This window comes from Acanthochromis polyacanthus, chromosome 16 (assembly GCF_021347895.1).
Source record: "Acanthochromis polyacanthus isolate Apoly-LR-REF ecotype Palm Island chromosome 16, KAUST_Apoly_ChrSc, whole genome shotgun sequence".
Taxonomy (NCBI): domain Eukaryota; kingdom Metazoa; phylum Chordata; class Actinopteri; family Pomacentridae; genus Acanthochromis; species Acanthochromis polyacanthus.
The window spans coordinates 33,951,231-33,970,175 of NC_067128.1; the positions used below are offsets into that span (position 1 = coordinate 33,951,231).

General features: G+C 41.1%; 1 protein-coding gene across 4 annotated transcripts in view; it reads right to left on the reverse strand.

Annotated features, from left to right (window-relative positions):
- The window catches only part of LOC110951777 (protein EFR3 homolog B), a 39,572-nt gene that overhangs the window by 19,200 nt on the left and 1,427 nt on the right, over positions 1–18,945 (reverse strand). For 3 of the 4 annotated variants that reach the window (XM_022195011.2, XM_022195013.2, XM_022195010.2), the window contains exons 2-4: positions 9,127–9,203; positions 5,720–5,847; positions 4,264–4,414 (exon numbers count right to left, since the gene is read on the reverse strand). In XM_022195011.2, coding sequence (XP_022050703.1) covers positions 4,264–4,414; positions 5,720–5,847; positions 9,127–9,203 — 356 coding nt within the window. Of the gene's footprint in view, positions 1–4,263; positions 4,415–5,719; positions 5,848–9,126; positions 9,204–16,947; positions 17,253–18,945 lie in introns of those variants that run through there. The other variant, XM_022195012.2, reaches the window with a different exon arrangement.

Here is an 18,945-nt window from a genome sequence, read left to right on the forward strand (position 1 = left end):
TACATCAATACAACCCTTATATCCCAAGTTTTAATAGTATGTATTGACCTATGTCTTAACTAGTACAAGAAATTGCTTAAAAGTGCAATAAATCTAAAAAAATGGAAACCATTTTTGCTTTTTTCACAGTCATGGAAAAAAATTTTAGACCATCCTTCTTTTGCTGTTCATTTTGTTTATTTTAATGCCTCACACAACTAAAGGTACATTTGTTTGGACAAATATAACAACCGCCAAAAAGCTCATGCGAGTTTAAATTAAAAGATGATATCCAGACATTTTCCATGGTTTTCTTAATAATTACCAAAATCACTTAAGTTCTTACATCAATCGCTATGGCACTGAAACGTAAAAAAAACAACGCTTTTACGCATTCCATGTTTTCTTTTCTGTCTGTTTTAGTCCAACAATGATCGACACAGGAGTTAGAACTTGATTGCATAACCATCGTTTCTGATGACAAGGGTGGTCTAAGAATTTTTTCCATGACGGTATATTTGAAATTACAGAAAGATCATAGCTGAATATCTCAAATTTGTAAATGTAAAAATAGCTGCACAACATCTCGTGGTCTCGTTTGTAAAGATTGTGCAGATCTACAAACCCATCACTGCAATAAAAATGCACTCTGAGACCTGGTGAATGTGTGAAATATTAGAGCAACTCCTCAGATTGTATATGCAAAAAGAATGATCAGTCTATCTTATCTGGTTTCAAATCTACCGACAAATGAAAATAAACATGCAATCGTAGCGCCAGTGGGCTCTATAGGGTTAAAAGTTTATTTTGATTTGATTAAACACTCTTGAAGGAAATAACTCCAGCTCTTAATAGTGAATATCTCCTAACCAGAAGTCAAACCGTAGCATCCTGACATCTCATTAGGAGGGAAAAACACAGGGCAGAAGGGGGGGGGGTCTCCCACTGGGTCAGAAAATGTCACCATACAAACAGGCTGACATTCAGCTTCACACCACTCTCCAATTAATAAATTATAAATTAGGTTTCTCAGCAAGAAGTCGGATCATTAGACCGCTTACGGCAAAAAGTGCATCATAAGTAGTGAGAGATGCAGATAGCAATTACAGCAAATAAAGTGCCATTCAAAACACAGTCAGGGTTAGTATCAATTAAAAAAAAAAAACACAAAGAGTTGTTTATGTAACAAAAAGAAATCCTTGGTGAATCTTCTCCCTACATATAAAACAAGTGCTCGGAGTGGCTTTGAAATTAAATGAAGTATCCTTGAGCAAATTAAATGAAGCGGGCCTGTAATTGTTCCTGTGAAGCTGCTCGCTTGCAGCAGCAATTTACTGCTGCAGTTGATACCTGGAAGCTGCCCGGTATTACTGGCAGGAACGCCGGGCAGCTTCCCACTATTAATGTGTTCGCTGAAAAAGACTATCTGACGGAAAGCTTTTACAACGTTGTCTGACACCACAGCTGATGGAGAACAGAGAACACACGGCAGGAGAAACGAATCCCTGCCTCAAGTCTTCTCCATCACAGAACAAACCATCACAGCAACAGCCGGCTGAGAAATATGAAGAGAGTACGGGGTTTTAGGTCAGTGAAACAGAGTGCAAGAAAATCGGATAAGGTTGGAGTATGTCGTCATAAACTCTCTAATCCTCTCCCTCTGACTCTTATGATCAGCCATACTGTGTAAACTCAGAAGGAAAGACACTTCATGTGAATGTATACAGCTAGTTCTGCGTGTGGAGAAGCTCAGTGTTTTGTTTGCTCTGAATATAAGAGGTCAGTGTAATGTAGTACACAGTTTGTGCACAGGGTGTCACTTTTGTGCTGTGGCTTTTACAGAAAATGGGTGGGAATCAGGTGGCAGTGCTGCTAAACAGGAGACGCCAAGAGCTTTTGATCAATAAATACTACAGAGAAATGGGAGAAATTTATAGACTGCTGTAATGGAGTCCTAAATGAACTGCTGAAGACCTTTGTGTCTTCTAAAGCCATGAGAAGAAATACTTGGACTGCGGTTGCTTTACGAGACTCGCAGTATGCTGCGGTATGGATGCATAATTTACTAGCATGTCAGTCCCCCTTAGTGGCTTTAAGTTTAAATTTAGCCTCTACATCCGAATAAAACTCTAAATGAAATACTAAATTGCTTGTTTTTCTTTCGTCATTTTGTGTTTTGTGTGTTTTTGTCCGTCGTTGTGCGTTTTGCATCGTTTGATATTTTGTGTTTTTGTTTCACTTGTGATGTTAGCCTATTTTTTTTGTTGTTTTGCTTCTCACTTTTGTCATTTTTGCTCGTTTGTGTCATTTGCGTAATTTTTTCTCGTTTTTGTCTTTTTTCCTTATTTTGTCGCTTTGTAACTTTGTCTCTTTTTTTGTTTTGTTGTTTGTCTTGTGTCTCGTTTTTGTCGTTTTGCATCTGATTTTTGTAATTTTTGTCTTGTTTTTGTTATTTTTGTCTCTTTTTATCTGACTTTTGTCATTTTTATCATAAAGTAAAATACTGTCTCATTCAGACCCAGATAGCTGTGATTAAATGTTTTGTTCCTTTGTAGACACTCTGATCTGTTGGTTTTAATGTGTAAATGATAAACTGAGGCAGAATGTTGCTGAAATTGAAGTTAATTTCAGGTTCTTCATGATGTTTTGTAAAAAGGTAATTCCTTAAATGTAAACATTTTCAGAATGTACTTTTTTGCACTAAAACAAAGGAAAAAACTGGAGTTGTGATTTACTTATAGGTAATCATGCTCAGATTGTACTGATCCGGCCCACTTGAGATCAAACTAGTGGCCCCTGAACTAAGGTGACTTTGACACCCCTACTATACAATATATGACCTGAATATGTGCTGCAAAACACTCTGAATGCAAAGATTTAAATTTTAATCTGTACATATAACAAAATTCCTCTTCTACTGGCTTTGTGTGTGATCCATCGCCATATGGCCGTGCATTCATCTAAAAACTCACACTCCTCAGTGTGTGCAAAGGAGATTGATGGGAGAAAGCTTAAGAGCGAGCATGTCTTGTCAGTCTGTATAGATGACTGCAGAGGTTTGCCCATGTAGTCTGCAGCTAATCTGATTTCCTTTATGCGTCCTCTGCTGACCTGGCCGACGGCGCTGATGGCTGCTTCCCACATCAGGGGGAAGCTCATCACTCTCTCTGTGCACCACTCTCATGCTGAGCTCTGATCTTTGCAAAACACCAATACAGTATTCCTCCCAAGGTTAACATCTTTTACTTTGCGCCATCACATCAGGAGAGTAAATGCGCCCTGTCGACTTTTGATTAGATAATACCTCTAAATCCACTCATGTGGGTAGAACATGATGCGGCAGAAAAGCTTAGAAACTAAGACACATTAGGGACCAACGGTTTGAGCGTGTGGGCATTTATCTAAATTTATGTCGGCAAAACAAGCTGCCCTCGTGTTTTATGTGACTCTTGTGACAACCAAATTACAGAGAGCTAAGTTTTTATGCTTGTTAAACTATTTTTATAGTATAAAATAGCACAAACTGCAACTATACACTATTGTTCAAAAGTTTGGGGCCACTTAGAAATGCCCTCATTTTTTAAATGAAAACCAGTCTTTTTCATTGAAGACAACATTAAATGAAACAGAAATCCAGTCTAGCTGACTATTCTAGCTAGAAACGGCTTATTTTTAATGGACTCTCTCCATAGGGGTACAGAGGAACATTTCCAGCAACCATCACTCCTGTGTTCTAATGCTACATTGTGTTAGCTAATGGTGTTGAAAGGCTCATTGATGATTAGAAAACCTTGTGCAGTTATGTTAGCACATGGATAAAAGTGTGTGTTTTCATGCAAACATGAAATTGTCTGGATGACCCCAAACTTTTGAACAGCAGTGTACATCCTTCAAAAAAAACTGCACGTGAGGCATCAAGCTAAAATAAAGTGGATGCCGCATTTGCTCTCTCCCTGAAACTAAACCCCCCAACAATCTCGCACTGCCTGATTCGATTTTTTATTTATTTTTTATGATGTTTACCACAGTTTTTATGACAGTGTAATTTTGTTGTCGATAATTATTCCACACTGCGCTACTAAAGGAGGTCAGGACATTTCATTTGCAATTTAAAACCTCTACAAAGCAAAATCTAGTTTAACAAAAAGAGAAAATGCTTATCATAGAAGAAGAATGGAAATATTAATTTTATGATATCTGCAGGGTTGGTTTAGTTTGTTCATCTGCAAACTATAAAACAACAGCCGGACTCTTCAAACTAGTAATATAGTCCTGAAATCTCACCGAGTTGGTTCCTAAGATCTGCAGGTTGGGTTTGTCTGATTCCAGCAGCTTCCGCACCATCTTCAGAAAGCTCTCCACAAACAGGTTGATGCTCTGGCAGTGACAGGCCATCAGCAGCTGGTCCAGGGCTTCCATGGCTATGCACACGTACCTGAAGGACAGAAGGACGTCATTAACCTCGAAGCAAATATAATCCGTGTCTGGAACAAATCAAAATGTGATAAGCTCTGCCAGACAAACTCTAGAGACTGACACACTGAACATATTTCAGCTCGACTCTGCCAAGAGTAAATGTAATCTGTGCGGGCTGTTTGCATTGGTGAGAATCCTCACACGGCGTCCCAGTCATGAGTCATAAAAAACAACTTTCACGGTATATAAAGTACAGACTGTACAGACTCGAGACAACCTGAAAATGTTACACTAACAAGCCTCCGTATGCACATCAAAAAAAAATTTAAACACGAAGATGGATCAAGAGCACGCACATATCACACAAGAGAAATCTTAACGGCACAATCTAAAGCCCTTTGATATGGTCTGATCTCATGCAAAGATCAGTGCAAATCTCTGTGGTGAAAGTTTGTCACATGTACCACTTTTACTATTACTTCATAGCGAGGCCACGTCGAATTCCCCCCATAATTTTTGTCTTTAAGCCTTAATTATGCTGAATTTAAATCAGCTGATGAAGGGAAAAGCAAAATAGAAAAGCATGCAGTACTCTGCCAAGGCTGTTGGCATTGTCAGAAATGCAGCATTTAATTTTTTTAGAAATGCAGCATTTATTTTAATTTTTTTTAGAAATGCAACATTTGCTTATTAGCTATTGATGCTCAGAAATCACAGCAGCATAGTATGTGTCCATTTAATATGGATGTACCCATAAAGAAAATGACCTTGTGCTGAGCACACGTGTGCGTTCTGCATGTGTACGTTATGTACAGATATCGAATCACGTGACCTAAATATGTAGCAGACGGCGGGACTGATGGGACTCAGAAACACCCCCACAATTTAATCAATTTGTGATTTCTGTTCCTTGCGTGATTTCCAACGGATAATTCCTGATAAGTCCGCAGCAGAGGATTTGTAGCAGGATCACAATCATGTGGTATCATGTAGTGTTCACTTGTTGTCATGGTTACAGTGACACTGCTGCCATCTCCAGTGATATAGAAATCTAACAAATCCGTGGATACAGACTATAAGCTGCATCGCTGCCAAAATCTAATCACTTGGTCCTTGTTTCACTTTTGACCTTCTCTGAAAATTTCATCCAAATCCGTTAGTCAGGGTTTTGAGTACTGTTACTAACAGACAGACAAACCAGTGTTGATTGTCACATAAGTCTGCTATTTTCCTTGGCAGACTAGTAAACTAAGTGTGCAACAGTAATTGTTAGGGCAGAGAAAACTGAACAGTTTAGGAGCCCATTGTGAATGGTAGAGCTCACCCGTATCTATGTCGAGCCACATCCCTCGACAGTCTCTCGGACAGGTAGGCTCCGATACGGTCCAGCTTCTCTGGAGCTGACAAGGCGTAGAACGTCAGCTTCTCCATGTTGGCTTTGACCAGCCCATCCTAACAGGGTGACAGAGAGAGACCAGGGGGGTGGGTGGGTGTGTGTAAGCAGAAAACAGAAAAAACAAGAAACTTTAGAGCTTCATTCACATGTATGTACAAAAGGAGCAGTTCACCTAGAATAAAAACATCAGATCAGAGTGGATGCACATGAGGTTGCTATGTCCACTGACTGGTTGTGGTTTGCTTTGCTTCAACTGAGAAAAACCTCAGTGACACTCAAGAAGAACAGGCAATAAATTCAATTGCTTTCTACTTCACCAACATTTCCTGGTCTAATTTGTATCCTGAAGTGCGCTCTTCTTCTCATCCTCAAAATAAAAGCGTTTAACTGGATCATCAAGTTTCACCTCCTGCTTTCCCCCTTGACCTACTTCACCACTCTTCAGTCTGGTCAGGGGGAGGAGAGGGCTAAAAACATCCACAGTCCACTGGGATCCCGTTTACATCCAGACAAGAACGGAAACAAGCCGCCAATAAAGCAGAACTCCAAAAAACGTGTAATTGCACATTGTATATATAAACACACAGCTTCCTTACAGAGATGTTTGCGAAGAAAAGATCACGATGCGGAGGACTGGTACAATAACACCTGGGGTTTTTTCTTGAAAAATGTGGGAGGGAAACAGCTCAGTTAGCTGGGAGCCCTAACAAAAGAACATTTTCACAGCAGGCATGTTTAACGCGTCATGATCGCAAAAATGATAGTTGTTTCTACAATTATTAACGATGGAAGGGCCTCAGTAGCAAATGGCAGAGAGACGGTGAACCAGCATGCACAATACCAGGGTCATGAGTGATTAATACGTTAGCTTTTCCAATTATGACATGCAAAAAGGTCATGAAAAACACCATATTGGCATTAATGCAGCGAGTGAAAGATCTTCTTGTAAATACTTTAAAGTTTGATAATCACCTGCTTAAAGTTTTGTCGTTTTAATGGCTACACGTTCATAGAGTCAAATGGCTCTACATAGATTAAACCTCTGAACCTCAAGCAGTTTTTGCTCCTGTCACATCATAATTCAAGGCACGGAATCATTTTCATCTTTAATATAAAGTCCTGCACCTCTACTGAAACAGTGCAATCACGTCCAGAGCTCCAAAATGTCTTTAGTGCAGGTTGTTTATCACACTACTTAGGTACATCAAGTCCAGAAAGGTACTCCATCACACTGAATGTTCTTGCTGACTGCTTGCTCCTCTGTATCTCATTTTAGAGCAACTCTGCATTCATTTTATTGATCAGTTCTGTTTTATTTTCCTCTCAATCTCTCTGATTTGTTTCCATACTTGTCTCCTATTTGCTGTGTGTAAACACAGCCAACAGTCAGTCACAGCGGAGTCAATCACGGCTTCACAGTTGTGCCGAGGAGCGCAGAATTTGTATTTTTTCTACGGGATCTAGTTAATGCAGAGTGTCTATTTTTGGCAAATGCTCAAACAGGACATACAGAGGAAGGTGGTTTTGATAAAATATCCCATTTTTTAGGCTTAGATTTGCTTATTTTTTCCTCAGCATAACTGAATGTCACACATTCTGCTCATGGACAGTCAGAAAGTTGATAATCTGATGATTTTTTCTGTTTTTCCAGTTTCTGGTGATAAATGGTCGAAGCTTAGCAATTTTTAAAAGACAACAACATTAAAAAGCTACTAGCAAGTTTAGAGGTTCAGAGGGATGAAGAAGAGTACAATAATTGAAGAGTTTCCCATCCTAAGTGCATTCCAGCTGACTGGTATGTTTTCCTGCTACATGTAAATGAAACGGAAGCCTCATTGGTGTCATGGGTTGCACCTGTGCTTTTTCTTCTAGGAAAAGTAAAAAATGCGTGGTGTGAAAAATCTAATCAGATAGATACTTCACAGAACAGCACAGGGTGACAGCTCTGCTCCTGTCTGCTTCTCTGAAACAACCTGTGGCTGGAATCTAAAATCAATCACACAGCCAGAAAACTGCAGCTCCAGGCAACTCATTTAAACTACTAATATACTAAACTGTACTACAGGGACATTCTGTACATCCAGAAGGCATGCAAGACACAGACAATGCAACCTATATTTAACCATTATACCAACAATTATTTGGCAAAAACACTGCCGTACTGTAAATGTGAGCACACGTCCACGTGCTCGCACAGTGTGACACAATTTTGAGTTATCAGACGGTTTCATTACTCCCAACCTACTGGGGCACCATTAGTTACAGACTCACTGCAGCTTAGCCAAACTTAGAAGCCTTTTTGGGAACACGCTGTGCAGGTGCACATGCACGCGCAAAACAGTGACGTAAAGTGTGAATGTATTAGCATGCCCCTTTATTGCAGTTTTGGCCACAGATCTGACAGGTAAAGTAGGTTACTGCAGTAGAACAGAGGCACTGATGAAAGGCTTCCTCTGCTACAAAGCACTGCCTTCGTTTTCACCAAAATTAATTCTCTATATGAGTCATCTTTATCAGATCATATCATTAAAATAGTAGCAAAAACTAAACGGCTATGCAGAAGACAGGTAGGTATGCAGCTGCTGCAAACCACCTCTACCTCACTTTGTCATTAATTGAACCGGGAAAGAGGTAGAGAGAAAAAAAAAAACTAAAATACCCCCCAATCACTGAGATGCAGATTCGCACAGGACTAGCATCATCACAGGACGTCGGTGTTCGGCAAAACATGGTAGGTCATTTGCGTTGAAATTTTTACTTTGCAAATTACAGACATGGCATTACATGAGATAAAGATCACAGACATCCTACGCAATTTTTACAAATCGCCATTAGTCTCTACGTAGTACTAATCTAGTGCAAATAGGGCTATAGATACATTACATCCCAGTCACATTAAAGAGCCACTTGACTTCTTTCAGAGAAACTTTTATGAATTTTGTGAGCAGGAGCATCGTGTGGTAAAAGCTGCATCAGTGAACGGCAAAGCACAAACGGCGTCATACAGAATCACCAAGTGCAAGAAACCACACAGAATAGCTGAGGATCTCCAACTCCAACACAAGCACGAGATCCTCAGTTCCTTTTTTTTTTTTTTTTTTGCACCGATTACAAAGTTATTCAGGGGTCGCAAAAGCTTGTGGTCCTCCGAAGCAGGAAAAGTTTGAGAACTACTGCTGTATCTTCAGGAAACACCTGTTTTTTTCCAGCTCGGCAAGTGCATTAGCAAGCTGCACATAATTTCCATATGTAATCATGCAGCAGACAGGCGAATAATATATTCTGACAGCCAAAACATTAATAAAGAAACAGACAGTGTAACTTGAGCCTCTCACCTCTGGGTCTTCTGGGAAGATGTTGTCCACCAGTCTCTTGTACCGAGGCCTGAGTGCCCCGCAACAACCACAAACCCCTGAGGAAGGGAAGAGACGGAGAAAAACAAACAGAGAGACATGGTCAATCAGACTTATACCGTATGACTGACAGAAATGCCATAAAACCACGTCACGTCCTCTTCCCTCATCCATTTTCTGCGGTGGCCCTATTTGTCTGTGCTGTGTCAGTTTGTGCAAATACAATGAAGCAGTTCTCACATCAGTCACTTGTTCCAGAGGTAAGTTTAGAGATGTTGTAGGTTGGATTAAAATAATTCTAATCATTACATAGTGTGAGTGCTCGAGAAAGGTCTGATTGCACCCATTACCGGCTTGTTCTTTAAAGCAATCGCATTCGTCTTGGACAGTTATAAGCCCAGGACGCGGTGATGATGGGGAACTTGTTTTCGGTGGAGCGTTTGTGCCAAGAGCTTGCAAGCGCCGGCAATAAAATGGTGAGAAAGTGTTGCTGCTTTCAGTAGCAAAGGATATTCTGAAAATGGCAACACAGAGATCGCAGCAGAGGAGGACAATACTATGTGAAGTATGCGACCAGTAGCACACTTATACCCACAGTCTGTATCCAGCAGGAGCTCTGCCAGTGAATCATCTCGTTCAGCAGCTAATGACACACATTAATTGCATGCAAGATCACCGCTGAGGAAAAGTGATGTAAAGTAAGGCACAGAAGATAAAACTTGCTCTCTACCAGCTATGTACGTGCACTTTAACGCAGCTTAAACTGACCTGTTATTAAGGAAAACACGGCTGCAGCTAAAACAACAAAGGGGTAAACTAGCTGTCCGGGCACATTTATATACAGCAAATTTAAACATGCACATTAGTAATTTTATCATTCAGGGATGGCTGTGTCTAGCCTATGACAAGAAAATGATATATGTAGAGAAAAGGTGAACTTCATAGCAGCTTCCTAGGAAATTCTCTGCATAATTCCTCCCTGAATATGCAACAACAAGACTAAGTGACAGAGCTCAAATATGCACAAAACAATCATTCACATTCTGAGAGGAAAAACAAAAGACACATTAACATTTATGCAGCTTAATTGGTGTCTTCACAGTCTGTTCCTGCACTGTTGTAGAAAACAAGCTGTTATTTTGCCACACAAACTCACACTAAGTCAAGGTAATCCTGGGCAGAGAACATGTGAGAAAAGCAAGATACGGAAAGAATGTGGTCACAAGAGAATTAAAGTCGTAACAATCAGATACACACACAAACACGATCTGTTTCTCTCAGTCAAGACGGCCTTGAAGAGGAAAGTGCAACACCCAGTACGAACGGTGAATTTTTTGAGTTTGCATTTAGGAGAAAGCAGCAAGCTAGGCATCCAGAGAGAGCTGGGTTCTGATTGGCTGAAGGAATTCAGCAGTGGTGAGTCATAAGAAGACCCTGGGAGAACGAAGATATGAATAACGGGACCATCTCCAAAAAAACCCCAAATGAATCTTTTAACCCTTCCTGCAGCTCTCTGTGACAATTATCATCATGTTGTCTCCATCGAGCACCAACCGTGAGAGTTTTGGAGTCACGGAAACCACTGAAGAAAAGTAGGTCACTGCACTGTCAGCACTGCAGCCAAGTAATGAATGGCACCGTGGTCTGACACTTCAAACGGAGACTTCACAAATGTAGAGTATTTTAAACAACGCAATCTGCAAAGAAACAGCTTCTCATCCGTCTTTCCTTCCTTCCTGCCTCCCATCGTCATTTTTCTTCCTCTTATTCTCCCCCAAAAGGTTTCATTATTCATTATTCTAGGTGCCGTACGCAGATTGAAGCCTTTTTCCACTGATGTGACACTAAAACCCCATTTTACGAGCACAATGACCAGACGTTAACAAGATTACCAGCTGCCCAATTGCTTCCCCCATCTGACAGTGTAACTACATCCAACACACAGTAGATTCTCCCAGGACTCCACACCCACCCACACTTAAATAGATTTATATTTTTTTTCTTTAATGCACCACCAACACAGTCAGGGACAAGTCTTGTGGCTCATGTTCAAACCTGCTCACGCTATGAGACACCGAGGCTCCTACAGAGACAAGAAAGCAGCTGTCAACTGGTGCCACTTGTCCCAAAAATCACGACATTATATCAATAGAAAAAGAACAAACTGAGCACATTTCATGCAGACCACGGAGACGAACATCCGTCACACCTCGCTCAACAAGGCACACAGACAGGCGTCAAAGTTTTCTGTAAAAAAAAAAAAAACTGCTTATTTCCAAGTGATGATACATTTTTATTTAAAAAAAATAAGCACAGTCTACTTGAAATGCTAGACAGGGATAAGAAAAACCTACAAGTACACACAATATGACCAACAGAAGCAACAGCAATATTATATCAGGACGGTAACTAGTAATTATTTTCATGATCACTTGATTCAGTGACAGTTTTCACAGTGAACGGATTATTTATAAATCGGTAAAATGACTAACGAAAGAAAAAAATGAACAATTTCTCCCACGTCAGAGTCATTTCTTTGTGTTTTGTCTAACCAGCATTAGAAAACTAGCGCTGAAATAGATGTCTGAATAGTCTAAATTCTATTGAATTAAATTGTCAACTATTATCGTCAATTTACTGGTTTGAGTAATTTTTCAAACAAAACATTAAATGTGAATGCTTTGTGGTTTCTTTATCTTTCTGTGACTGAAAGCTAAAAATCTTTCAGGTTGGTGATTAAAAACAGACATTTGAGGACACTGATCAAAATATTTCACCACTTTCTAGGCCGAGCTACTAATTCATGAATTGATAAAAACTACAGATGACTCGACCACAGACATAACTGTCAATGCAACCCTTTTTAAAACTGAAAATCAATTTACTGTCACATTGCACAAACATATTTGCTGAGATGAAACCTGCATAAGTCGACTGGCTTACAGATTTATTGACTCCACCCCTGAATGCCATCTATTAAAGTCCATCCTTGTCAATAATTTGTGTCAGTGTCACAGTAAGTCTATGGAAGGAACTGAAGCTGTGCTAACAACGCTTAAATTAAGAACTGCATATTCACATGTAATATTTTGCTTAGAAACTGCAATGAGGTACACAATCACAAACTATGTGAATGTCGAGGACTGTTTGACATTATTGGTGAGACTTCAGAGTACTGTAGGTGTGAAGGCCGTCCTCTGGAACAAAACAACATGGCTGCGCTCATATTCAGCAGCCTTCTGGTATGTTATCAGTGACCTACAGCTGCGAGGAGGGCAGCAGGCACAGCAGGATGTCCTTGAAAAGCAGTTAGAGTGAAAAGCATCTTTACCATCTTAACTACTTAGATTCCCCTCATTTTAAAGCTCTCTAAAAGTTCAGCTCAACTCCGCAGCAGGAGTTACGTTTGCGCTTATCTCTGAAAGCCGTGTGTCTATTCATAGCGCTTCTCCTCTTTCCTCCATCACTTCAAACACTAATGAAGCCTCTGCGCCCCGCCCCCCCTTCTTCCTGCTCCCACCCAACCCTCCTCTACCTCCTGCCTCTCGTCCTCGCTGGATTGGCCCAGGGCCCCGAGTGTAGGATTCGCCGGTGCATTCATGAACATGCAGCAGGTCTCCGGTGTGAGGAGGCGAAGGTGGAGGACGAAGAAAGAGGGACAGAGACAGAGAAAGAGGGGGAAAGAGAAAATGATACAGAGGGAGATGGCAGTGCGATGGGGGAGGTGGATTGAGATGCGCTGAATGAGTCACAGATTAGTGCTACTTATTGCATCGTCTGTCCGGCACAAATCTGTCCTGTCCTCTCTGTCAGCTGCAGAGGAAGGAGATTTTTGGAAAGAGCAGACACGCAGGGAAAGTTGATTGAAAAGGAAAACTTTTCTAAACAAGTCAGTGGGTGGAGCAACTGAGCTGTTATTTCATACTCCAGCTGCATAATTGCTTTGGGTCATAATTATTACTTCGCCAAGGAACGTGGGGGAGTTAAGTGATGACCATTGTAAGCGTGCCTTTTAGCAACATTATTCAAAAACAGATTAACAGATTTGGATGAAGTTTTCAGGGAAGGTCAGAAATGACGCAAAGACCAAGTGATTAGATTTTGGCAGTGATGCAGCTTATAGTCTGGATCCACGGATTTGTTAAAGATTTCTGTATCATTGTGAGATAGCAGCATGGTGTCACTGTAACCATGACAACAAGTGAACACTACATCAGCTGCCTGCTGATCACATGATTGTGATCCTACTACAAATCCAACGCTGCAGACTTATCGGTTGGAAATGATACAGGGAACAACTGATTAAATTGTGGGGGTGTTTCCGAGTCCCATCAATTCTACACAATGAGGTTGTGCGATTTGGTATCTGTACATAGCGTACACATGCATAACACACGCCTGTGCTCACCGTAAACTAATTTTTATTAAAGATTTTATCCATTGGAAATGACAACGACTGAGCAGTTTTGGCAGAGTACTGCGCTCCGAGTGCTTTTCTTATAGGGGGTCCTCGATTTATGGCGTCCTCGACCTACAGCGTTTCGTCGTTACATCAGAACATGTTATGTGGAACTAGTTGGCGAGTGAAGCAGACGAATACGTTGTCTATAAGACAGCTTTGATCATTGGTATTCATGACTTTTCCAAAGAACTGATCAAAATTCGAACAGCTTTGTGTACATTTTCGCAGAAGTTCCGACATATGGTGAAAATCGACTTGCATCCTGCTGTAGGAATGGAACTCCGACATAAGTTGAGGACCCCCTGTATAGGTAATGATCTGTTTTTTAGCAAATTTTCAATGTGACCAGGTTGGTAGGTTAACTGCTTGATACACCTGAACAGTTTTGTAGCTTTAACCTAATTGAACTCTAAGCTGAAAAGTAGTTTCCACAACTCAAGAAACTGCATAAAAACAGTAATCAGTGTGGCTCCAGAGTTATCATTATACCAACACGTCACTGTGACACTTAACACAGCTGCTCACCTCAACATATTCTTCTCGCAGCGTGTCTGTAACTTAAAAATATGCTGCAGTAAGTTGTCTCAGCTGGAAATTACTCCAACTGACTCACCGTCACAGAAAACCCAGTGTAGTTTCTGAGCCGTCTGCAGCTTAAGGAGTTTTTTCAGTTGTAATGACGGGCTGGTGTGGAAAAAGCTAAGAGAGAGCGCAACAAGGTGGGCGGCCATGGATTTGGATGACAGCGGTGAAAAGCACACATAGCAGGGGGCCTCACGACATCCACCCACTCTGCATGGCAAGCTGACAACACATTTAGGGGCTGGACACCGAGCTCCTCCACACCTCCATACAGACACAAACACACCGAGGAGCATGAAACAATGAATCACTGTTTACTGGAAGAAATAAAAACAGGGCATAGATTTCTGCAACCTGGTGCAAGTGAATGGGGGACTTGCTTGTTTCATCGATTAAATGCCAAGCTACATATCCATACATGAGAGGTCTATGCCCCTAAAAAAATATCACCATAGCAAGGATCTGGCCAATCACAAATCTATTTTTATCCTGTAACAATGGGCCGGTACATTAACAGATTACACTCTCCATTTCCCCCAGGATGTCAGCTTAACATTTCCACATTAGGGTGAGAGCAGGATGGAGAGGGGAAAAAAAAGAAAAGAAAGCAAGCTGAAGTGAGAAAAATAAAACAACACGTAGTTATGGTGGACACGCTTGTGGATGATAATTAGAATAAACTAAACAAAAAAAAAAAATCCTCCTCCACCCACATACATGAAGTGCTAACAGGACTACTGCACTGTGGATCGCATTCATCAGCTGTGGACAACGGCGCTCTGCAAATCAACAAGATCAACCTCATCGTCGCAAAATGAGGTTGTCTGGAACGACAGGCAAACTAATTACAAAAGCACACATGCGCACACACAGCGGAGTGTGTGACAAGCAGGCCCGGTGCATCTTGCAGCGTTATATCTGCACCTGCTGTCCCAAAGCTGCTCTGTTGTGTCCAAAGTCACATGGCGAGCAAGAGAGTATAAATATAGTCCTGCCGCCCTGCAAAGACAATATTAAACAGATTTGTGATCTGTGTGTGAGTGTGTGTCTATATTTGTGCAAAAAAAGGCACCAAGCTGTCAGTATTTGTTTAGACCTCACCTTCACCTGAGGTCATGCAAAGCGCTGGTTATTTTGCAGGCTGCACACACACACACACACACATTGAGATTCTGTGGTCTCCATCTTGCTGTACATACCTGTCAAAGACGGTTACAAAGCATGCTGCCCTTCAGGGGTGTCATTACATAAGAGGCAGGAGGGGAGAGAGACAAAGTCCTGCTATTTTTACATCTGCAAACATCTTTAAACTGCGGATTCACGCAATGAAATGCAAGCACACAGTGAGAATCAACAAACACAGCAAGAAGACGAGACAAGAGGCGAGGAGAGTGTAAGCAAATAAATAATGAGCGAGGCCGATTCAACGGCCGGCCAGTATGCACATAAGCTATCGCTCGGTGAGTTTGGAAGAGCTGATGAGGAAGGGGAGGTGAGTATCATGGAGAAGAGGCTGACAGCATTAGGGGCAGCATGACATGGAGTAAGAAATGTGATTTTGTGTGTGTTTCACTAAGGCAAGCAGAGAATGACAGATATTCAAATGTGCTGCATCTATGAGCACCATCCATCCCGCCTTCTCTCTGTCACATAGAGGCCTGCCTATTAAAAGGGTATCTTGAGGGTACAGACCCACACTTTGCTGAGGCATATGTACAGGACATACATTGTTTTTACAGCCAATTAATCCACGAGTCGGATTCAAAGAGCACATTCGATCCAGCGTGGTGGCAGAGAACACGGCTAATATAATGCGACCGAGACGCTGATGTCCAGACCCAGCTGCCAACAAATCCTCATGACACAAGGCCAATCCGACACACTATGAATCACTGTCAAACCGGCACTGAAACCGGGCTATGAGGAACTCAAGCCCAGCGCTCCAGTTCTATACAGGTAGTGCACCGCACAGAAAAGCCAAACTGAGCCTCCAGTTCACCCTGTCTGCACTGATAAATCGTTGCTCTACTAACCAGAGTCTTTTTCCATCAATAGTCCACAAACTTAAAGTAAAGCTGACTACATTTTTAATTAGCACTAATCAATGAACTATACATCAACGAGCCCCAGTGACCTTAGAGCTACAGAAAATGATATTTACAAACGGCATTTTGCCATGACCAGAAAGCATCTACCATTTTAATTTAACACCACATACACTGCTTTGCCTGTTTTGAAGGGAATACTAATTAAGCACGCCATAAAATAATGAAGGTTCATGAAAGTCAATGAAGAACGACAAGAAAATTAAATATATACAGTGAGCTATATATACAGTGAGCCTGACAACATCTCGGAGTCTATCATGCAGTTTAAGTTAGCAACAGTTAGCACGACGCATGATATTTACAGAGATCACAATCTAACCATCTGAACCACAACAGAAGGAAGCAATGCAAAACTTAGAGCAAGTAAGTGTCTATTACCAAAAATAAACATCTCCAAAGCGAAGTCTTCTTGTAATCTAACACTGTAATGTAACAGAGTATCCTCAGGAGAGTCCAAGTTCCCACAACACACTTTCAGAAGACGTTGCACTCCAGTGACGGGTACAGTTCATCACAGAAAGCTAAGAAAGAAACACGTTTACAGAATGTGGGAAAACTGGCTGAACGCTGGATGCTTCACATTACTCACATGCTTACACGACTCGGATCAGACATGCCTATCCCCATGCCAAAAATGATTGATATTCTTACCGTACATCGATCGTGATGTGGGAGTCTCTCACTACAGACGCTTATGTTTCCTTAATGCAGCTTCAGCTCCTCATGCAGACACACTGCCGTGCCGACGGGCACTGAAAATGCACGCAACTGCACTCACCGCTCACTCTGGGATAAACGCCTGCACGTGTGCTTGGAGCTAAAAGGCATATGAATGTGCACCGTGATTGGTGCAGAGCTTGACGCTGTGAATTACACGCACACCCTCCGTGCCATGCAGACACACACACAGGCGTTTACACACTTGCGCACAATAAGGGGGCTGAAAGGCAACGTCAGAGAGAAGCGTGCCGTGATGACCTTGGATTTTCCCGTTCTTCTGCAACAGCGCTCTCCTTCTCAGGGGGGTAGTGCAGATCTCACATGCAGGCGCACACACAAACACACCCACCTCGGTCCTAATCAATCTCTCAGTTGCAGAGACGGAAAAAAAAAAAACTGAGAAAGGGGAGGAGTGACAGGGAATGAGAGCGAAATGTGCACCATGGGGATAGAAAGGGAGAAGACCTCCCTCCTCCCCCGCATCCTCTACATCCTCTTCCTCTCTCCAACCCCCTGCTAGCATCACTGTTTCCCTCCTCTTAATCATTAATCTCCCCATCCCTCCTGCTCTACCTAATTTCAATTATTGCCTTTACACATGCAACTTTCTTTTCTATGGTCAAAATATCTGAATTTTCTTCAATGTTAAAGATTAGAAACAAACTTTTACTCCAATGTCTGCAGTGGTGTCCTGGTGGATACCTCAAATAAACAGGCCATTCATTTTTAACAAGCCAAAATGACACAGAAAGACGCAATAATTACAAAAGTGACAAAAAAAGACACTAAAAAATGCAAAAATGACACTGAAAGATGCAAAAATGACACTAAGAAAATGCAAAAATGGCACTAAAAGACACAAAAATGACACTGAAAGATGCAAAAAATAACAAAAATGGCACTGAAAAAAGCAACAATGGCACAGAAAGACACAAAAATTACACCGAAAGATGTAAAAAAGCAACTAAAAGATGCAAAACACAAAAATGACCCAGAAAGAACCTAAAATTACACAAGAATGTACAAAAGACACTATAACATGCAAAAAGTACACAAAAACACCACAAATGGCACTGAAAGAAGCAAAAATGACACTGAAAAAGAAAAAATTACAATAAAAAGACAAAAATGACACTGAAAGATGTAAACTGCAAACATTCTTTTTAGGTTGTCAGAGTGTACTCCAGGTTTCTTTTTCGAAAACCGACACTGTTCAGCACCGAGCTCACATCTCTTAAATAGCACAACTGCTCATCTACTCCACATGAATGCATCGCACGAGCAGAATTTTCAAACCAGCCCATGCTTTTATCTGCATTACTGCAAAGCCACAAACAATAAAAGAGGTCCCACGATCATATAATTGGCTCTAATGCACAAATTCAATCAAACACATCACGATGCTGCAGTGACCCGGTAAATGCACAACTGAGTGTTTGAAATACGATTTATTTCCACTCTGTCTCTTTGCTTTATCAATATTCCAAACATTAGCTTAGAACAGATTTTCAAAACAGAGTATCAGCACTTAAAAAGACACACCACCAGCTCAAAGGGGGTGAGAAAGCCAAAACCCATTGTCGAAGCTCGGCTTTTCAATTACCAAAAGTACTTAGCTGCCATTGACTGAAAAAGAAAGAGAGAGTGGACTACATCAGGACTGGCTCAATGAAGTGAAGATGGTGATGATTTTTTTTCTAGATAGTGTTGAATTGATCTGAAGAGGAGAACAATATAATAAAATATTTCACTTTCAGAATCTGACACAGATGTTCTTCTTCAGATGGCAGCCTGGTACAGAATACCAATCGCTCACTGTGATTAAACTTCTTTGAAAGAGATGGATCTTTACACTGACACGCATTGCTTTCTGATGGACAAATACTTCTTTTACAAAATCCAACAGAGAGCATTTTATGTAGAGTTTTT